The sequence below is a fragment of the Acanthisitta chloris genome, unplaced genomic scaffold (genome assembly GCF_000695815.1).
Source record: "Acanthisitta chloris isolate BGI_N310 unplaced genomic scaffold, ASM69581v1 scaffold8441, whole genome shotgun sequence".
In the NCBI taxonomy this organism is placed as follows: Eukaryota; Metazoa; Chordata; class Aves; order Passeriformes; family Acanthisittidae; genus Acanthisitta; species Acanthisitta chloris.
The window spans coordinates 5,493-28,532 of NW_008654286.1; the positions used below are offsets into that span (position 1 = coordinate 5,493).

Here is a 23,040-nt window from a genome sequence, read left to right on the forward strand (position 1 = left end):
ATTTTATCTTTGCATTTGTGTTTTCTAACTTACCTTTTATCAAAACCAGGGCTAAATCTATAGAAAGTGTACAAGAAATTCTCTTGTCTTTGTTCTTTAAGGCACACAGTTTATATGTTGGGGATTTTGTTTGTTTGTTTGATTTTTAAGCTGCAAATAGCATGGGTTCAGAAGCCATGTCTGGTCAAGGTTTGCTCACTGAGATGTATCAACTCAAGCAGTTCACCTGTGTGAATATTTTCAAGCCTGACTAATTTTGAGTGGGATGACTTTTACCTGCCTGATCTGGAAAATCCATTGCCAGAGTTCCTTCAGAAATAATAACTGCACAGTGCTCTTGAAGTTGGTTGGTATTGCAAGTTCTAAAAACACTTGGGGAAATTGACCTGAGAGGTTTAAAATTGGAGGGCAAAGTCACCAGGCTTTCTCTGTGAAGAATATTGGTCTTCATACACTCTTCTACAAATGAAATGAGTAATGAATCTCTGAAAAACACTGTTTTCTGTAACTGATAATACAAGTGTCTCTTCATGCACTTTGTTCAAGACAGTTTCTTGAGTGCATCAGGACTCTTCAGTTATGTCATTTAGATACCTGAATTTGGTAGGGTGTTCTGATGACTGCTCTTTAAAATACTCTTGTATATACACAATGACAATTTCGTTGTAAAAGTTGATGTTACTGGTTTCCTAAGGGATTTTTAAGCGATTGTAAACTTGTGTGTTACATGGAACTCTTTACTAAATGATGCTTTAAAAAGTGAAAGTACTTACTGTTGTATTTTGTCATCCTTAGTGCAAGACCAATAAGCAGAGCTCTAGACCTTGGAGCTGATATCGTTGTGACGGGCAGATGTGTTGACAGTGGGATTGTATTAGGACCACTCATTCATTCTGTAAGTACAAGTTAAATTCCATATGATGAGGAAGATATGAGAATGAATATTCACCATTATCAGACAGTTTTTGTTCTTTCAGACAATATAGGTGCTGAATTAAAAATAATTAGCATGTGTATTTTGTCTTATGTGCATGAAAAGTTGCCAGGCTTCCACTTCTAAATTTATGCAGGGATATGTATGTCATAAAGCTGGAAAGCACTTTGGTGAAGTTAAGGAAGTCTTACCCTGTTTGACCAGTATTTAACTCTTACCACTGGCTTTTTCTCCACCCTTCTTTAAAATTTGGTGTGCAAGGGTAGGAAGCAAATATATTTTTCTCTACCACAAGGTGTCGATAGTAGAGCTCACTTTGGTTTGGAGGGGCACACGGGGTGGTCCAAAACACTGCTCTTTTTTAATGGGTAGGCAGTTTTCTTTGAAGTAGTCAAGTTTCAGTGCAACACTTCTCAAATTCAGTAAATTATTCAAGAGGGTTATGTGCTTTTCTGAAGTATTTTGAATATGTTTCTGTGATTTTTTATTTTTTTTTTTTTGTTTTTTGTGAGTGACCACACTCTGAAATTTGGAAGCTTTCTTTTGGTGCATATTTTTTTTAAAAAATAAGAGGATATGAGTTAATGTCTAGTTACAAACATGCTTTTTAAAACATCAGACTCTTCTGACTTCATGCGTGTCAAACATTGCCTAATCTAGAATTAAGTTTTCCCATTTATAATTGCCATTGTGACTTTGTTATTTTATTCCTAGCTGTTTACATTCTCAAAATAACAACTATCATTGTGTATTATCTGCTCTAGAGAGACTTTACCTGATTTATTGAAAGGTTTTAGGGAGATTTCTGCAAAGTGCCAAGTAAGAAACAGTTACTATATGGCTTGCAGTAGGGTGAACTTGGGAAAAGTATCTGAGTTAAAATTTCTAGTTATACGGAAAGCATACTTCAGTTTTAAGTGTGACTGATAGTACTCCAGGAACTGATAACTTTCCAAAGTCGAAAAAACATAGTGGTTAGGTTACATGACACAAGATAGGTGCTAGACTTTTAAACCTCTGGGTTGTGCAGGTTTTGAATAGCATGGATGTTGGCACTTACAATTTTTTGGAAGAGGGTATGACTTTAAGGGTTTATATTAGTTTGAGTGTATTAATTGGAGGAAAACTTAAACACATAAGAGCTTTTCTGCTAATTTGCTGTATGTGCAATCAAATCCATGTACAGTGCTTGTCAGTTATTGTTGTTTAGATTTTTGCAGTGAATTAAAAATGCACCCAATGCATTGTTACTCAAAGCAGCGAACATACTATGTGCAGTTTTCTGTACTGTATGGAATTTATATATTTAAAATATTTGTATTTTTCTTCTAGTTTGGCTGGAATAGGGATGACTATGACTTGCTAGCTGCTGGAAGGTAAATGATATAAGAAGAAATTGGGTAAATTGATAATTCATATCATAATGTCAGGATACCAGCTTTTTCAGTGCTTCATGATTTTTTCATATTATTATTAAATTAATTTAGTTTACTGTTTTGGTTAGGTTTTGGGTTCTTTTTTAAGGCTCACTTAGTATTCTTACTTGGAATTGAAATTATAGAAACTTCATTCTGGAACTTGCTTAAAATAACAAAAGGAGGAAAGGACTGAATTATTTTATCAATTAAATTAAAGTTTATTCTGTTGATTTTGTGTCAAGAAATGAAATCTTACAGTGCAGACCAGTGATTAGTAGCTTTTTCTGTTTGCCCATCACTGATGATCATTGAGATAGTAGCAGGTCTTATTCTGAAAGATGCACAAAAGGAGGTTCAGTCAGAGAGCAGCATCCCTGTAAGAAGCTCAGTGTCATTGCTCCTGTTTGCAAACAGTTGTAAGTTCCAAGGAATCTCATGCAGAAAGCATAGGGTAAATTTCTGTCACCTAACTTAATGTTCTGCATGATCTGTCTGTGTTGAAGTCCATAAAGTGAAAATTAAGTCCATTGAAAGTGAGATCTTACATCTCTTGATTTAAAAATGGAATTTGCGTATTTAGTGACACATAGTGCAGACTGCTGTATTTAGATCAAGACTTCTTAAAATGACCAAGGAAACTTTTTTATGGGTTAGGTAGTCTTTTAGGTATTCACTGTTTGCAGGAAAACTCTTCATGTGAAAGTTAATCCTTTCAACTCTTTATATTAATCTTTCAGAATCCTTTGTTATGTCTGATGCATAATTCATAATTGTATTAGCTGCTTATGGAGGAAAAATTGCATACTCTTGTTATTTAGCTTTATTTCCATTGTACTGTTGTATTTTAAAGCTGGATTTGTGAAACTTGATTTTACAGAGTATATAGTTACTTGAATGCCATTTTCCCAGCCTTGCAGGTCATCTCATTGAATGTGGTGCTCAGTGTACAGGTGGAATATTCACTGACTGGCATGCAGTACCAGACTGGTAGGTAATTTTGACATCAGCTTGCATGTTTGTAGTGGACCAAAGATGAGGTTTTCCATCTTATATCTGTATCGTAAAAACTACTTCTTTATTCTTTTTGGGCGAGGCAATGTGGGCCTGTTGATATTTTGCAACCTGAGTGTCACTGTTTTACTAGGTCTGTTCTCCATATTGCAGTTTTCCTTTTTGCTCAGCTGGGATCTGTCTGTCTTTCGTTAACTTAAGCAGATTTTGGGAAAAAAAATTGGCCCTTTGATTATTTCTTTCCCTTTCAGACTATATTTTCTGTTTTCTTAGCTATCATCTTCTTTTTGAAAGGATTTGTTACTGATTGTAATGGAAAAGACCATATTCATTCAGATGCTGTCTGTTGGTCTTCAAATAGATCAGAGGTACCTACTGGTCAGTCACAAATTTTACATAATTTGCTTTGGCAGGGATGAATCTATGCCATAGTCTGTTGTCCTGTGTGACCTCATCACCACAAATGTGCAGAGCAGTCAGTCTTTCCAAAAAGTTACATGTGTATCTTCTGTTCAGACTTACTGAGTTAGAGTTTCATGTAGGTGTGTCCTTCTGCCTGCTGAGGGGGCTTGCTTTTGGCCAGCCTGTTTTTAAGAGTAGTTTAAAAGTAGTTGGGAAATACATTTTTGCATAGGATGAGTGATTCTGGCTGCACTATATTTCTTGGGATGAGATGTAGGAATCTCATCCTGTGCTGTGTCATGAGAAAGACATCTTTCATGCCATGGTGGAAGGGGCTGAAGAGCAGCAGGAGAGCACAGTGGCTTTCATACAGCGTGTTTCTGCTCCCAGGTTGACTCTGGTCCATGTGGATGAACCAGCAGGGCTGTGCTCTGTGGTCTGAGGGGCCCTAGGGTTGCCAGGCATTTGTCTCCTCCTTGTAGTGACTGCTCCTGATTCAGAGTGTGATCTGAAGGATATATTCTGGTTTTCTGAGTTCCTGAACAGTGCTGATTTAAAGGTGAAGGCATGTATGGCATTGATTGAAACAGGGTCAGACATTTCTTCTCACCTATTAGAAGGCTACTAGCCCTGAACAAACTGCACTCACCAGTGTTGTGTTCAATGGGAAATTAAATGAGAGAGTTTATAGTAACAAGGCTCTGTTTGGTTTGGAAATTTATAACTGCTAATCTTATTCCTATTCTGATGTATCTCCCGATGATGTTATTATGCTATATCATGAAACTTCTTAAAATCTCCTGTAACTGTGACTCCAGAAGATGCTGCTTTCTGAAAGAATGAAAGTTAAAAAAATGAATACTAATTTTCTTGTTAAAATATTGATAGGCCTTTATTTTTAAGGTTTTTTTTCTGTGAGAAATGTCAATTTGCTTTAACATTTTTGAAAAAGGAAGTTAAGCTGTGACTTACTGGAGTGGGAGCAGTTAATTTTTCAGTTGAGTATACATACATGGATATGTATACCTAGTGGTTTTGTATCAGTAAAAATCATAGTCCTGTGCCTAAAATTATAGTAGACTTGTAGCTTAGAGCTGACCTGAATATGGATATGTAAGGTTAGCAGCTGATACTGCTCTGTTACTTTGTCCCCATAGATATGAATTCGTACTTTGGAACCGTGCATGATTGTCTTTGTGCTAATATAACAGCAATTTATTAACCTCCAGGTTAACTCTGCTAAAGAATTAATAGTGGTGCCTTAAAACTAGTGGTTTTGTTTGCAGATTCTAAGTCTTGGACATTTAATTGAAGAAATTCTTGAAATAAAACCATGTTACACATCAGCCTGTATGATAAACTCCTAAAACCTGTTAAAACCAAAGTAACATGTGTGTTGAGCTTTGACTTTTTATTTGGAGATGCAGAGTAGGAGACTGACTGAAGTGGTCTTGTGGTCAGGCACATCCATTTAGGATATGGCAGGGGAAGGAAGGGAGGAGTTTGGGAGTTTTTCTGCCTTTTTTTTCCTCCTGATAAATAGTTGTTTCCTATATTTAGGCCCAAATGCATGAAGGGGAAATACTATGACAGCTTTTGGACTGCAGAAAAACATGTTTTCCATTTGATAGCTTAGCAGTAAGCTGTTGACCCCTTAAGTTAAAGAAACTTGGTTGTGTGAGGTTTTTGTTATTTAGACAGTCTGGATCTCTTTTCAATGCATTGCATGATAACATATGATAATATTATAACTCATAGTCTCGATAATGACCAACATATGCCATACCTGCTGCCACTAACCCTGGTTATATTGCCAGTAGGTCAACAGAACTCTGTCAGAGTTTGCAGAAGTTGGTTGACTATGTCAGTTAATGATTTCTCCCTCATTTAGGGAAAGCTACATTTTTAGCAGTCTCCTAAAAGTAAGCGTGTGTCATTTAGGTGTCAGTAAATCATAATATCTGTGATACATAATGTTAAATCCAAATCAGCCCAACAGAGTCAGTCAATGGGAGGGAGAAGAAGCCAAGTTAAATCTGTGTTTGTCGTTAAAGTGCCTTTCTCATACAAATTTCCCACTGCCATGAGTGCATTCATGCAGCCAAGACCACTCACAGTTCAGCTCTTGCAAACATGTTCTAGACCTTGATGTTAGAGCTGCAGAAAACCTGTGCCATGCACGCTGTGTTCTTTGGTGACTGAACGCTGGAGGGCAGCCGCTCTCCTCCTCAAACCTTCCCGCACAGCCTGTGCTCTGTTAGCCTTAGACTTGGGTCATGCTTTTGCCTGTCTTTGGGGTTATTTTCTCCTCACGAACAGTAGTATTCCATGTGGCTTTTCCGTCTTTGGCTGCTGAAAATGGTGTAAGTATACTAAGTTGAGTTAAGAAGGACTGATAGGTATGATATTTGCTAACCTGCAAACAAAACACAAAGAATTTATCATGTTTCAGGCTCATAAACCTTGTTTGTGCATAAGCAAAAATAATTAACTATGTAAACAAGAGTACTTTAAAGAAATCTAAATAAAGCCAAGCAAGTTAGAGCTTAGATTCTATGCATGTACTATCTTGGCCCTGTGAGTATTGAGGCATTTGAGTGGACTCACTTCATTCACCCAGCATGGGTTTTTATTTGGTGGGGTTTTGGTCTTTGTTTTTAATTTTCTTGGAGTGTTTGTTGCAGACACTTCTGGGAACTCAATTCTACTGCAAAAGGGTGCTTTAAGTCTCAGAAGTATTCTTGTGGTTGTATTGTGGACATTTAATGGTTAGCTATTAAAACCTAAGATACTCGTTCTTTGTTCTTTCAGTAAAGTAAGTTTTTAATGTGAAGTAAGTGAAGGGCATGTTCCAACTTAGGACTCTCCAAGTTACTTTAGTTGATAGAAGTTAATTTAGTTGATTTCTGTCTATTGACCTGAGGCACTGGGATTTCTTTAATTGTGCTGGGTGTATCTCCTTAATATTAAGTTAAAGGTAGGAGTCTTGAAGCTGTAAAGTTTTGTCCAGTTTACATGAAAACAGGCAGACAGGTTGAGGGGATATCTGCTGTTCACTTTTCCAGTGAGAAGGAGGCTGCTTGAGTCACCTCCTGTGGAGATTCTCTGATGTTTAGCAGAGAAAATGCAAGAAACCATTAGTTCACAGTCTGTAGAAGACTAATGTGCATTCTTAAATGCTGATTTTAAGCAAGTGTTATAAAAAAAGACAGTTACTCCTTTTCTGTTATTTGTGTAGTAATACACATCAGCAGATGGTCAGAAGAAGTGACAATACATCTCTGCTCCCTATTTAATGTCTAGTGCACAGCATCCAATGGGGAATTCATGCAATGTGTCAAAATGAACCATATTGCCAGAAGTATATCGATAATGCACAGCTCTGTATTTAATTTCATTTGACTCCAAACATTGCTGTCTCTTACTATTATGTAGTGCCATGGGTGATTAGTACATTGTTTTGTTTTGTTTTGAAATGCAGGAGAGAATAAACTAATGATGATCAGTAGAGTAATCATTTTGAGGAGATGATAAACACTGACATTTTGTCCCAAGCCAAGAGTGTACAATGGTTGAGACTGCATAATCCTCTGGCCTGGGATGATCAAAAGGGTAAGTCAATAGTTGTAGTCTCTTAAGGGCTGGATTCAGATTTCTTAATTTGGGACTGGAACAGAATCCAGCATGTGAGTCCCAACTGGCAACGTGGAATGCTTTTTTTCTCTGTAGCAACATTGCAGGCAGCTGAAAACACCAGCCTGAAATTGGGCATTAAGAGTTTAGATGCAATACATAGTCTGAAATGCCCTAGTCAGAGGAAATAAGTGATGCAATCGATAAATTTTGCCTTAAACAGAATTGCATGTTAGAAAGCCTTTTGGTACTTATATGTGAAGAGATGCTTATACCTTTACCCATAAGTTTGTGCTGATCTTGCCTGACACGTTGCCAGTTTTGAACTTGTTGTCGAAACACTGCTAGAAGTGGTAGCAGTTTCTTTTTGCCTGATACCATTGTGGTTAAAATACATACCCAGGGAGCTGAGCAGCTTCTCCTAGAGCTCTCCTCAGTGTGCTGTTCATTGAGTCACGTCCCAGGAAACTGCATTAGCTCTAAAGTTAAAAGTTCATACCACATGCTTGGATCGTGGTTCACTTCCATGTCACATGCATCACTGTGGCTTATTTGTTTTCCTTCTTGCAGCATCTTTGCCTGCAAGTAAATGCCCTACATTAACTGTCCCATCTTCTGTTGCCAGTAATCTCAGTCTACCACTAGTGGCTAGAATGAGATACTTGAGGGGTTTGACACTTTATGAGGCAAGAAATAGCTGTTCTGTCTGAGACAATGTCTTTCTCCTGGAGCCAAAGTACTGATCATGGATTTGACTTTTCTTGCAATGCAAATGGTGTGAGATAGGTGGTAAAACAAGAAGGAAGGCAATCTTCATGGCTGCACAAAGGTTGAATAGTGGATTGTCACTGAGAAAACAGAGATCTCTGCTTTGAGAGTTCAAGTTATCACCTGCGACACGCCCATAGACTGTAACATTTCTGAGAGCCAAAACTGAAGAAAACCCCAAAATTTTACATGGAAAAAATTAATCCAAGGCTCAGTTGTTGGCAGGCAGAGAACTGACAAGAGACTCAATTTCAGAGTCCTGATTTCTGTAAGAGTAGAAGACCAGCTGTAGGAGTTTGAGACACTTTTACTGCCTTCAGCAGTAAAACTAGTTTTGTAACTTAGTTAACCCTGTGCTGTAATCAGTGAGGACCTGCTTTAACTGGTAACTCCCATCTAACTGCAGCTTGGAGGGGTTTTTCTGAGGTTTGATCTTGGCTTGGTTTTATTCAGCACTCTGGTTTACTAGTTGATATAATTTATTTAATTGTTAAGCAGCTCTAAATCAACCTTTTGGATTAAAGAAGGGAAATTACAACCACCATTCACAAACTGATGTATATTTCTTGTGTATTTTAACTCTGTTAGAAGAACTACTCAAAATGTTTTAAAACTGGTACTTGATAATTACATCTAATATTCTATTAATTACACAATCATATAATTAGAATTCATCTTAGTAGTTTCTTTTCAGAATTGTTTACATTGCTTGATATTGCCTCATCCCAAAACTAGGGATTTTGTCACTAAACTGATGCAAATTTTTATTATCGAGTGGTGCCTCTGTACCACTTTGGGTGCCATTACTTTAGTTGCTGTTGAAGTTCATAGTTCTGTGGTTTAACTCCCTTGCTGTCCTATACAAAATTACAGCTTGGCTGTGGGTTATGGACAGCATAAAGTTGTCATGTGCCATTCAGAGCAGATGTGATATGGTGTGTAGTCATTTAGCAAAACCTACTAGTGAATCAGGGAGAGAGTTATTACTTTCAGTGGAAGTACTGATCGAGGTGATGGTGTGATCTACTACCTGCAGTATATGCTATCATACCTGGTCCAGGCAGCTACTGCTGCTAGTGAGCTTGTAATGCCAGGGTTAGGTACCTGTCACTTGACTGAATCATACCATAGGAGGGACAACCCATTTTGTTTCCAAGCTGGAAATTAATTTTAAGTAATGTCCTTTTGCAATTTACAAAATATATTTTTCTTTTAAGCATCCATATGTTTAATGTGGGTTATTACTGGCATCTGCTATGAGGTAGTGTAGGGTATGTGCATTTTCCCAGTCATCTGGTTATAATAGAGATGGAATCCAGGGGCTGCTTGTTCAAATCATTGCATCTCTATGTTGTGAATTGTTAAAAAGTGAGGGAAGCTTTCAGATCTGACATGACCTGGGAGAACACATATCTTTTGCAACTAACTGAGCATTCAGGAAAGTTCATAGGGTGATATTGTACCCTGAGGAGGAAACATCCCTCACGTTCATCTTGGACAAAGGCAAAAAGTCTTCCTTGATACTTTTGCTAACTGTGAAATAGAGGAACAGTGAAATAAATGACCATAGAGTATGTCACTGATTGTAGTGTTCTTTTCCTTGACTTTCTGGGTCATGGATTTCCAAATGGTTTAAATGTAGCTAAAAATTTTGATCATGCTAGGACATGTTGGTATCCTGTGTCAGCATGCTTTTCCTAGCAAAATTTTTGTTTTACTCTTCGGGTTTGACTTTTTCCTTGGTTTGCGCTTTTTATTTTTGGGGGGGTGGGGAGGAAGGGGGCTTAATGTGGTGTTTGTTTTTGTCTGGGCTGGTTTTTTGTGTGTGTGTTAAAATGTCTTCTTTGTACAATTTGCTTACAAGCTTTGGGTCAACACTTTGTTACAAGTGGTAAGAGCTGAGTGGCTTTTTTTTTTTTTTAAAATTAGTATAGCAAATATGTTTCAGCCTTATAGGCTATTTAGAAGCTGTTCCAGAAATTACCTGTGTCTCCTTTCAGCTACTATGGCAGCATAAAAAATTCCACCATAAAGATCCTTGACTTCCGTGGTCCTAGGATAACAAGAAAATCCAAGTCTCTCCTTTTGCATACTGAGGGACCTGAATAATAGTGCTATTTATACTGATACTGTTTATCTGCTGTCATCCATGTTTGGTCTGCTTTTAATGGCTTAAGTATTTGAAAGATTTTAACCATTTTAGGGGGTGAAATTTCTCACTCTCCTCGCTATGTTGTTTTGGGGGTTTGTTTTTTTAATGGTTTGGGTTTTCTGAGAATGATCTTGGGAAAAGCTTGGTTCAGTGTTAGTAGACTGGGTGATTTGGAGTAGAAGTTGTCTACAGTGTACCTCTTCTTCCTTCTAAAAGATCCCTGGGGAATAGGTGCAGGAATGTATTGTAAGAGTTGCGTGTGCCGATGACTGAGATCAAAGCAGACTGCAGCAAGAGTACTGGATGTCAGTGCAGGGAGAGAGACTGCACTGGGTCTTGTATCTTGATGGAAGTGATAACACTTTTGGGTAGTTGGCTTCAATAAGCTGCATTAGGCCTGCTAAGCAAGGCAGCTGGTGCTTGGTGTCTTAAGACAGGTAGATGGTAGGGTCAAAGCACACAAACATGGCACTAAGAGGTTCAAAGCTATGTAATTCTAGCCTTGTTCAGTCACAGATCCTGCTGTGTTAAACTGGGCAAATCACGATGCTTCCTGTACCTGTCTCCTTGGGATAATTACATATGTTACCCTGCTATCCTACATTATTGGTCAAGACAAAGAATTGAGAGGGTTTTGGGATATTGGGGTTTTGTTTCTATGTCGCACTTTAAAAATGTTGGATGTTTCATACTTCTTGCTGCCATCTTTTTTCCCCTTCTCTTCCTCTCAATAAAAGCCACTAGAATAACATGTAGGAAAAATTGTTGATTGCCATTTAATTCTTTGCATTCACCAGGGTGGGCCTTTTTGTTTCCTTTTTCCTATTCAGTGGTTTAAATAGTTTCAAAGACCAGTCCAATGAAGAATAATCTTTACTATTGTAATGTGGGCTTTTCTAGGTATCCTCCAGCTAGCATACTTCTCGAGTTTTGTACACTGTAAGTGTTAAAAGTTGCTGATCTCTGGTAACAGGTCTTGTATCTTAATCCCTTTTAAAAATAATGGGGTTATGTTTGAATATTCGTGGTGATAAGGAATCTGCTCAAACTCCCATGAACTTTTACAAATGTCCCTTAAGAGTTCACTGGTTTCTTTGCTTACTTTCTTCCAAACTTTGTGGATTTATGTTATACAAACTATGTTCATCTAACCTTCGCTGATAACCAGTTTGGTTGTGTGTTCAGCACATTATTACTGCCAGCACCCAAAAGTAATTAAATTCAGGGATAGATGGATTTTAAGTTTGTATGAAAGACCTGGAGGTCATTGACTTCAATGAGTATGGTGAAGTTCACCACCTTTCATTATTAGGATCTTTTTAGAACAATTTTGCTTTTGCAAGACACTGTATCTCCTTAAGACATCTTTTTGTGTTTATTTTGTGTCTCTGGGACAATTTATTTGTACAAATCTCAGACCTGCTGTGAGAGGGGAGTGAGCCATGTAGCCTTTTTAGAGGAATGTTAGGAGTCTCATTTTAATTTTGAGGTGCTTCTAGGAAGTTTTAAGTCCTTAATTTTGCTCAAATTCTCTGTAAATAAATTAAAAGCCTTTTAGCTAGAAAAGTAGATGTCTAGATGTCATCTACATAATCCTTAAAATTCTGCCCTGCTATTCTAATGACCACCATGTGCATCTTACTATGAGTTATTTGATCAATTTTTGTACATTATGCTTGTGAAAATGAGGAATATTTTAAGAACATGTCTAAAATTGTACTGCTTTTCTTTTTGCTGTGCCTCATAATTTTCTGTTAATTCTGTTGTCTTCTGGCCTGAAGGTCTTGACTTTAATATATCTGTTTTCTGTTTATAACTTTTCTATGGATAATTTATTATTAGCATGTGAAATTGTCCTTAATAGATGTGATTGTTCCTGTTTCCTACTTCCCTTCATCTCTGAAGCTTCCAGCAGAGTTTGTTCTTCCTGCTTTGACTGCCTTTTTACAAATCCAGAGTGCAGGATGTATTTACATGTCTAAACCTTCATGCTGTGTGTGCTGCTGTAGCCAGACAGGCTAGAATTAACAATCAGGTTTCCTTCTGAATTTACCTCTTTAATCATATTCCTCCAATTCTTTAAGCTTCTTTTACTTGAACCATTTTCATTAGTGTCCTTCTCCATTCCCTTCCCCACTTCCATGTTTGCTGTTGGCATCTGTTATATCTGTGCTCCTTTGCCAGGCAATAGAACACATCCTCTTATTTAGTTGAGCAGGTTGTTCACTGCTTTTTCATGTGTATTTTTCCAGAAACAACCAGATATGTTACAACTTTTGATAAATTTAATTAGTCATAACTATAAAATTCTGATGTGTTGTTACTAATTTTTCTTTTCCTTTGTATTTATAGGGTATTTTTTAATGTTTTTCACATTCCAGGCACAACATAGGGTTTCCCATTGTAGAATGTTCCTCTGAAGGAGACTTTATTCTTTCCAAACCACCAGACACAGGGGGACTAATCTCTTTTGGCACTGTAGCTGAACAGTTGGTGTATGAATTGGGCAATCCTCAGCGCTATCTTTTACCAGATGTTACATGTGACTTTTCCCAAGTTTCCATCACTGAAATTCCAGGTTAGTCTTCTTGCATATAAAGATATCTGTGTTAATGAATTGTGTTATCAAACTAAAACAGCTACTTTGATTTCCATGTTGTTTCTGCATATTTCTTGTTAAATCATTTCCTTAGAGTCTGATAGTGTATTAAACTGATTTTTTCAAGGATTTCTGCTAGAAATTCCTTTAGAAATTTTAAACATACTTTTATTTATCTTGCTGGCTGGCTAATTTATATTTTTGATCACTGTTCTTTTTAATGCATGCCTTGCACCTGGCAAGTTTTAAACTATCTATTCAATGTGAGCAACATTGGAGACAGCTCCGCTGTGATTTCAGTATTTTTTAAACTGCAGTTAAGTTTCTTTCCTCAAAAAGAAAAGTTTGGTCCATGTCTTAACATGGCATTTGAGCTGTTAATAGCAATGGGAAGCTATGTCTTTCAAAGCACTACTGGGTAATGTTTCTTAGATCTTAGGTGGATCATCTTAAGTGGTAGAAGCATGCTTAGGTGCAGGATTCTACCAGAGAATCTGTGCTTGAAAAAGCACAGATTTGTTATCTTTGAAACTGTTAACAGCCATTAGACTAAAGGTGGCATAATGTGTGTTCAGGATGTAGCTTCAAAAGCAAACCAAACTAAAAAAACCCCAGGCTTAGCAGATTTGAGGACCTGTAATTTGAGTAAGGCAGCTTGAAAAAAAGAAAAAGTGTATATAGCTGTGTCTTTATAAAACTTAGAACAATTAAAATCTCAAATTAGAAACTTACTGTATAAAATCCAAAAAATATTTTGCTTTAATAATAGGAGTACCATAAAATGGTACAGTGAACCTTCTGCTCATGCAGCATGACCAAGTGGCAGCCTGATAAGGCCAGCTTGCTGCTTTTAGCCCCTAGTCTTTTTGGAGAAAGAAACCCTAACCTTCCTATGAACTTTTAGCTTGCAAATGACCTGATATGACATATTTGAACTTAAAATGAACTTTCACATGAACTTTCAGTTAGCTCTCTTAGAAATATAACAGATGGAAAATGCTCAGATTTCTTAAATATTTTAGTTTGAAGTGCTTTGACACGTACACCAGTAAAAATAGGGAAGCTATCTATTTTTGCTGTTTATGGTGCCAATTTTATTGACCTGCTGGACTTGGAGTGTTCCAACTGAGAGGTGCTTCTGTTTCCCCTTTGCTAATGGGTGCTGTGCATTTTGTTTTGTGGGATTTTTTTCTTTGTATTGCTCCTTTACCTGGAACATGAAACTCTTCCAGATCTGCACGCTGACTCTAGGGATGTAGTTCTGTATTGAGAATTAAATTAACCTGAGGTCAGTCTTGCAGAGAGTGATGTTATTTGAGTGATATGTAGACTTTGTACTAGTCACATTTATTTTTTTAGTTGTTCTGATCTGATCCTTTCAGAGTATTTGTGTAAAACTTTGAACTGCTTTTTAAATGTTTGGAAGCACAGGTTAGATAGATACAGGTGAACTACAGTATAATTCTGTCTCTCTGACATGAGGTGCTGATCCTGCACTGCTAATTTTCAAGATGTTGCAGCTATTGATTTTCTCCAGTTCAAGCCTGAACCTGATGCCATGACAGCAATTTTCTCCAGTTTCTTTTTGGTGTTATTATTCCTAATACTGAACATGATAGTTGCCTTGGAGCATATGTTGAGGCTGTTCTGTTTCTGTTATTGACAAGAAGGCTAAAGTTAAGTTATCCCTTCAGTCACTAAGCTAGCAGCAAATCAACTCTGGCTGGTTTCTCACCTTGTTTTGTTTCTTTACCAAGTGAAATACTGCAGTCCACTCCGGCCAGCTACAGTAAATTGTATTCTCTGTGTGTGTGCACAATAACTGGCTGTTAAGTGGAAAATAACTATTGAGTCTGAAGTCCTAAGGCTGCTTTCTGTGTTAAGTATTTTTTAAGTGCATGAATAAACATTTCAGTCAACCTATTAAAAGACTCATGGAGGTCATAAATTTAGTCACTCGTTTGCTGTTCATGTTTCTAAGGCAGGAAGGACTGTTTGGTGAAAGGTTCTCTCTTCTGTGGCAGTACAGCTTTTTAACGTAGTGCATTGGATCATATGTATCACAAAAGAATTGTCTTTGAAGTTATATTGAAAAAGCTTAAATATTGATTTTTAACCACTATAGGTTTTGATGGTGGAGCAGTGAAAGTTCATGGAGCAAAAGGATTGCCTCCTTCAACATTTTATAAGGTATTACCTCTTTCTGTGGAGTAGATTTGGTTTACAAAATCACAGATTTTTGGAGAAAATGCTCAGTATCTTCTGTCAAAACTCTTCCAGCTTTAAAATCTTCACTGTCTCTGCCCCAAGAGTGTAAGAAAGAAAAGAAAAATTTTAAAAGACAAAATTAATTTGGTACATAGAACAAGAGTATCTTTTATGGATAATGATTGCCAGAGAGCATTTGTAGCATATCAATACTGAATTCCATGTATTTTCATAATCCTTTTCTCATTAGGTGAATGCCACTTACCTTGATGGCTTCAGAGCTACTGCAGTCTGTCCAGTGGGAGGTCCAAAGGCAGTGCAAAAAGGAAGACGCACTGCAGAGAGTATTCTGCAGAGGTTAGTAGTGCAGTCTTGGAAGGGGTTTTGGCTTTTTCTTTTCAGAGGTGATGTAAATAGAACTGTGACATGATGGCAACTATATTAACCTTGTAAGAACCGTAGAAGATTATAGTCTTCCTATTGAGAGGACATTTCAAGACCTAAGTATGTTCTTCAGGAAACCTGTTTTCAACATACAACTACACTTCAGCTACACTTGACAGAGCAAGAAAGGTCTCAAATACTGTTGAAAATAAATGCCTCGATAGTGGAGAGAAACCCCAATTAGTGAGGGAAAAGCTGTGATTCAGATTAAATTTAATACTATGTCGAAGAACCCCATGTGAAACTAGTTTTCACCAATTTTTCACAGAGCTTCCTGTTATCAAAAAGTGCTATAAAGTGTAGGTAGTTTACCAAGTTTCTGTTTTAAACACAATTATCTTAGTACCTTGTGAAATGGAGCCAATGTCTTTTTTCTAGAACAATTTTACAATTGTAAGACAGACCGATAAACCTTTATTCACATTGTCATGCCAGTATATTTGGGCAAGGAGGGATTCCTCTTAAAAAGAATTCTCTATCCTCACAGGAGTCTCTGAGCGCTTACTCTGGTCGCCCCAAGCTTTCTAGTTATGAGAGCTACTTCCTTGTGCCATGTTTTACATAAAACTTCCCCCCATCCTGTTGTTAGATATGAGTTGCTGGTAGAGTGTTCTCTGACAGGGATCAGAACAGCTTAACTCTATATCTGGGCTGACATACACAAATCTTTTGAACACGTTGTATAAACGATTCCACACATTAAGCTGTTTCAGACCATACTTGAGATGTGGAATATATTTTTGTTATGTTTGAGGGATTTCAGTGTCAGACAGGAAAGACACAAGTAATGAAGAAACATACGCTTTAAAATTTTTTTCTGCTTTTTGGCATTGGAGTTGTATGCTCGTGAATTCCAAATTAACATCTTTAAGGTTTTAATAAGAGTCCCTTCTTCAATTTTGTTTTTTTCCACTGGTGCCTGTGATGGAACAAGGTAATTTCATGTATTTCTTGGTAGTTCATAATGCCTTATAGCAGAAACAGTTATGAACTGAATTACTGGTGTGAATCCCAGGAAGACTGCATATACTGTAATTACATTTGAAGCTGTCTTTATTTTAAAGGTAACAGTAAAAGCTGAATCAATTTATTTGTCTTTGCCTGTCATCTTTCAAATAATTTTGAATAAACAAAAGGCTCAGTTTGAAACCTAGGGGTAAATTCAGTGGCTTGACTTCCTTGTCAGTAATCACTTGATTTGTAGTAGTCAGGTATATTTGTTTAGTGTAAAGTATTCGTGGCCCAGTTTACATGGCAGAGCTAACTATTGTGGACCACACAGAGCTACTTCAGATAATCATTTTGAGGCAGTTTACTAATAAAAAATATCATTTGTTGCAGGACTCGTCTTATTTTCAATCAGCTTGGGTATGAAGATTACAGTGCAGTTAACATACAGGTTTTAGGGTCTGAAGATACATATGGACCTCATGCTAGAGGGAGTATAGATGGTGTAAGTATTCAGTGGAGTGTTCTTAAACTTTTACTGACCTCTTTTAATCTTTCCATACTGTTATCTTTTCCACAACTTTAAAGGAAGTCACTGTCATCTTGGGAATTTCACCCCTTCATGTTGCAAAGAATTCTCAGTGTCACTACTTAGTGTACCAAATTAACACTGACAAGGTCTTTGCAGTATTTGGTCTTCTAGAAGCACTGATATGAAATCTTACAAAAATGTTGTTGTAGTCTGTTCTAGTGTTGTTCATTTAAAAAAATACCTTATTAGAAAAGATTTTATGACATGGACTTAAATTGCATTAGATGTAACTCTGAAAGACCACATTATAAAGATTGCAGAGTCAGGAAATGTCAGCATTATTGTTGTGGCACAACTTTAAACTGTCTGTGAGTATTATTTGTGAAATAATATTCCACTTTATAATTTTTCATTGTATTTTCTGACTGAATAAGTTCATGTGTAAGAATATGAATTATGCCCATAGCCACTGCAGCTGTGATATCCATGGTCTGTTTTCCTAATCTAGAGTATGAAAGTCCTTTTTAAAGGCAAAGACTGTAAATCTTGTCCTCACTTACTTACTTTAAATATTTAGACAGTTTAATTTGTTCCAAAACAGTAGCCTTTAATTCTTCTTTGTCAGTGGCAGCCTTGGAAAAATCTTAAGGTACACATGGCAAAATTCAGCTGAGTTTGTTCTTAGGAGTGGCATCACTTAACAGCTGACAATTTGTATGTGTAGGAAACAAGAATGTGATGTGGAGGACAGTGAACTTCTTACTACCAAAATTAAGTGTTCTGAGAGATTGGTCCAAGTTATATCTGCAGCTATTCATTGTAGTACTTGAGTTTCAATTCCTTCTGCACAGCAGCAAGTGTTGCTTCTCAGGACTGAGCTTTATAATGTGGTCTTTTTCATTTTAGGACCATAAAACCTGCAATGTTAAGCGTATTACTGAGATTGCAGAATCCAAATTTCAAAACTTGGGAACAGATGTTCCAGGTGTTGAACTTATCTGTGTTCTTTTTGTACCAGCTCCTTATGATTATGCATTGTAATTTATTCTTTAATTAAATTGTTGCACAGAAAGTTTTCTGTCTCATTGTGTAGAGTGAATAATGAGTTGAAAAAGAGCAGTTTCTCCTTCCTGATCGTTCACTTTTCTTTACGTTAAAGAAAATTTTCACATGAAGTTGAGTATTTGTAGTATTTTCTGTATTTCCAGCCTCACCTCCAAGGTCTTATATTAAAAGTAAATTAACTGTTATTGCCATTGTATATGCTTCCCATACATGTCTGAAATAGGATGTGAGAACTAAGACTAAAATACAGGAAATCACCCTATTGCCTTCCCCCTTCACAGTTCCTCCAGCATTGGAGAAGAAACTAGCCAGAGGAGTTTTCATCTGGAAAGCAGATAGAGTAGCTTGAGGAAAAGGGTTAGGGAGTGGGGTTTGCTTTTCCATTTAAAGTATAAAGTCATAGAATCCTAAGGAAAACATTTGCCCATTGGGGCAAAGGTAGCAGTAATGTAGTCCCTTAACCACTCTTTCCTATGCAAAATTAGACATGATTATTTGGGCTACAAAGTCACAGTGCTAAAAACCAGAGCCGTATTATATTAGTATATTAGCACACAAGGAAAACAGTTCCTGCTTTAAACGTTCTGCCATCTAAATTTAAAGAGGAGAAGCAGATATGTAAGTGAATACCAAGACAGGCTAAGTTGAAGGATATTTGGAGCTCAGGGTAGATATCTGGTGTGGCTGGACTAGTTCTCATGCACATCTGTCAAACTGGTGCAGAGCTTGCCTTTGCAGCTGTGAAGTCCTTGTATATCCCAGGCTTATGCAGGTCTGTATACTGCAGACTGAGCTGTTGTGCACAGTATTAACTGTTCCTGACAACATGAAATATCCTTGAGAAACAAAGAAATGCTTGACCCCTTTCCTTTCTCAAACTTCCCACCCATTTATATGGTTGCTGCCTGTCACTGATAACTTGCTTTGTCAGCAGCAGCCCAGCATGAGCAAGAAAAAGACCTGAATCAGCACTGAGTAACCCTAGTGGTGTTTGATTTTTAGTATTGCCTCTTCTGCCATTTTCTGTTGGGGAGGAAGGAGATATGACAGTGGAGTAAAACTGTTTTGCTATTTTTTTCTTTTAACACTGTAAGATTAGTGATTTTGAAATAGTCTATATATCCAGTTTTAATACTGGATTCACCCACTCAGAACAGGATTCAGCTTTATTTTCATAGACCATTGTATCTTGCATCTGTGGGCAAAAAAGCAAACCTGGAACTTTAAAAGGAACATTGAAGATACGGTACAGTTTAGAACGAGAAGGCAGATGTGAATGCATGAGTATAGTTTTTTTGCAGGAGTATTTCCTATTAATTATTATTTGTAGTAACTTAATAAATCTTGTGACAGCTTTGGGAGTTCTAACTGGTGCTTGCAAATTCTTGAATAAATCCATTCTTTGCTCTCAGTGAGAACTAATGTTCACTCTAAGGCTTTCACGGGTGTATTGATTCCAATGGTAGATCCTTCAGTGGCAGAAAATAGTTTTTTAGAGAAGTAAAAATCTTAAGTGTGAGTGCCTATCTGCAAGGGGAGGTGTTTGAGCTCACTGTAGAGCAGGGTACTGGTTGGGTTTACCTTTAGAGGGAGCATCTGCTCTTTTCTCTGAAAACGTAGTGGGTTTTACAAGTTTGTTCTCCCCTTTAGCTCCCAAGGACTGGGTTTGAATTCTGTTCTGTGGATGGATCTGCTTCTTTCTTGATGCTAAGAGAAGTGAATCTGGCTCTCTAACTTGACCCAAAAGTACTCAGTGCACTTAGAATCAGAGGAGTTTGTTTACAGTTCCACTGAGAGTGCAGCCAAGTATTTAGTACTGTTAGTTACAGTACTTGACTCGTGCAAAATGCTGGCAAAGAGGCAAAGTGTCCTAGCAGTCTAAGGTACCCAGTAGTTGATTCCATGGTAGCAAAATAAAGACAATGAAACCTTAACAGCAAATGATAGTGATGGTGGATGAAAAGTCACTGAATGATTTAACTTGAATGCTGAGCTGTAGTTACTTTTCAGTTTGGTAAATTTAACTGATGTTCTGCCCCTAAACTGATCTAATTTCAACTTTTTTGAAGCAGGGTCCTCGGGAAGCTGTTATTTGGCTTGCTGTGCACCATAAACAAAAAGAAGCTGTAGAAATCTTTTCCAGAGAGATTGCACCAGCTGGAACTGGCATGGGTAAATATTCATATCATCTAAGAATTTTAAAGTTACTTTTTTTCAAAAATTTTCTGAGCATGACTAGCACCCAAAGACATAAGCTGTATTCAGTTTCATTGTGTTGTGCATAGTGCAGTAGTAATTTTTTTAAAAGTCATTTAAGTTTGATGTAGAAATGGAACCCACAGACATTAGCAAAATGATGAAATCAAAGTCCTGGAAGTTCACCTTTATGTTCCTTTAAGGCTCTTTATCCTTCCATTGCTGCTGCTGTTCCTTTCTGCTTTTCTTTTCCTTTTCCTCATTTGTCTTTGTTTTGCTACCCATGGTTGCACTGATGTGCAGCAGAGTTTTACTCTTTTACAATGGTACTAAAACTTAGTAATCCTATTAGGCTTCACTGGCAATAAACATTGAGTGTTACTGAGCTGGCAAAAATTTACCACAGCCTTCAGCTATAACATTGCAGTTTATGCAGAGCTGTGCAGTTTGAGGCTTTTGAAGGTTCTCTTCAGTACTTTATTAACTGATGTTACTGCAAGTGATTTTTATTGATAGTACTGTACTCTAACCTCTGTAATGTGTAGCAGGCTGTCTGAGTAATAGCAACTTTCAGCCTTAATACAAAAAATATAATACAATACTGCAGTAATGGTGCTAACAGCCTGCATTTAATTTGTAATTCACAGTGCATATTAACTACCCGAATTAAATTCTCATCATGCAGTATTAAGTCTAACCTCAAATTATTCTCTAACATTTGATTTTGTATGAATTTGTGATGTATTGCAACTATTGCAATATTTATTTTTCAATCAAGGTAGTTAATTAATATGAGGTCAAATCAAAATACTGGGGTTCAATTAAGTCCATAAGGGTCACCTAATGTGAAATGATCTGTGCTTCTATTGTTTACCAAATACTTGTTCCAAAAGAAATTTGCATTTGTTCTTTGTCATTGGATTCTCTAAATTTTCTAGGAGGACTTACTGTTTGATTATTTTGATCAAACTTTTTTTTCTTCCGTTCTCCTCCCAAGTCCCTTATGTGTCACCACTGTATCCATCTCAGTATTAATGTTTTGATTTGCTGCTTACATTATGGATACTCATTCCACTTCTAGTATCCATTTAAATTGAATTTAAATTTTGACAGTTTGTTTTGAGGACTAGAGCTTGGATGTTTTGCAATGTTTTCTGCCTGTCTTAATGAAGAATATATCTAGGATTTACATAGGTTCTCAAAATAAAATTCCATGAGTTTAACCTGAAACTCTCAACTTCTGTAGCAAATCTAGAACCTGATTAGTCGAGGAGTGATTAGGTGTTGTCTTGCAGTTAAGGAACTAATATTTTATTTTTTTCAGTGGATTAAAAACTGTAGAAGTGTGCACATTCTGTGTTGTAGTCTTTACAGTGGTAGCAGAGAACAGTTAATGCAGGCTGGTTGTGCTTCTTTAGAAGTTGTGTTTATAGAGACAAGGTCAGTGCATGGTCATCCATTATGATATTTTAAAATTTTGCAATTCTGAAGACTGGTTAATAGGTCACATTTAGTGTAGATGTAAGTTGCTTCTAAAGACTATTCTTTTTGTAATGAATGAAAGATGGTGTTTTCACAGTTGGACCAAACTATCATTTCTATAATTGGTTAGGGATTCATAAGTGTAGTAGTTTCTTTTTTTCCATTACTCAAGCAAACTAGGAAAGTAAAGACCTATACTTATTATTTATTCCATATATGCATAGGCAGTCCTCTAGAAAACATCCTTTTGAATGAAGGAAAGCTGGGTGGATTTTAAAATAATTGCTTATTTGTAAGATACAAAGGTAGTGGTCCTGTACATGTGCCTCTTCATTTATAAAGCAACTGAGGTGTATATAAACCATGTTTGGAATATGGAAGTGCTAGGTTTATTAAGGGTTCTGGATTTGCCTTTTACCACTGGTTTTTGTAGAATGGAAAAAGTAAAAAGCCTGCACTGCATTGGTTGGGTGGAGTATGTGCAGTATCAAAATTGAGTTACTGCAACATGTGAACAACTGTGCCTTCAGGTGGCTGCCAGACTTTCAGTTCATGGTATCAGGGTTTTTTGTGATGAAACAAGTGCATTCCTGTGTAGAATGGGGTTAAGCAATCTGGTTTGGTGATGGTAGGGGTGCTGGGTTTGTTTCATAAAGGAGCAGCTGGAACATTTTAGAATGTCCAGTAGCAGTTATTCTCAAAGAAAAAATCTGTTTGAATTCAGAGAAGTGCTGCTCATGAGCAACAATGGGAAAGAGGATATTTCTGGAATAATCTGGGACATCTGGTGATAAATAGCACTTCTCCATGCCAGGTAGAGGACTGCAACAAAGTTTTTTGCCTCTGTGGTATAAATTACTAGTGTTAGAGGGTATTAGAGCTGTTTCCCAAGATGCTTCTGAGTACTTAACCATATAGTCACTTGTTTAATTGCTGAAGATGAATTGGGACTGCTTTGTACAGTCACTTCTGTTGCTGGTGTGGTAAATTTCTGTATTACCTGCCCCGATAAACTCGTGTGTGCAGAGAAGGGTCAGATTTGGGATCTAAATGCTTAGTAGGCTACTTGTGGATGTAGAATACGTTTAAAGCAGCGATTCTGGACAGTCTTCTTTTGTCAGTGAGAATTGTGCAATGCTGCCAAACAGTAATTAGTGGTGTACTAATAACTGAGTCAGCTTAATGATGCTTAGTTTCTGACGGTATTGTAGGCTTCCAGAGCTTGCTGTGAAGAGCAGAACAAGGAAT

The 23,040-nt window shown here is 37.1% G+C and overlaps 1 protein-coding gene across 1 annotated transcript in view; it reads left to right on the forward strand.

Annotated features, from left to right (window-relative positions):
* LOC103810528 overlaps positions 1-23,040 on the forward strand; it is a 55,052-nt gene that overhangs the window by 5,366 nt on the left and 26,646 nt on the right. Inside the window, exons 5-12 of the mRNA XM_009083432.1 lie at positions 796-895; positions 2,267-2,310; positions 3,262-3,339; positions 12,700-12,896; positions 15,043-15,107; positions 15,376-15,482; positions 16,911-17,022; positions 17,956-18,086. Of these exons, the coding sequence (XP_009081680.1) occupies positions 796-895; positions 2,267-2,310; positions 3,262-3,339; positions 12,700-12,896; positions 15,043-15,107; positions 15,376-15,482; positions 16,911-17,022; positions 17,956-18,086 (834 nt within the window). The remainder of the gene's footprint in view (positions 1-795; positions 896-2,266; positions 2,311-3,261; positions 3,340-12,699; positions 12,897-15,042; positions 15,108-15,375; positions 15,483-16,910; positions 17,023-17,955; positions 18,087-23,040) is intronic.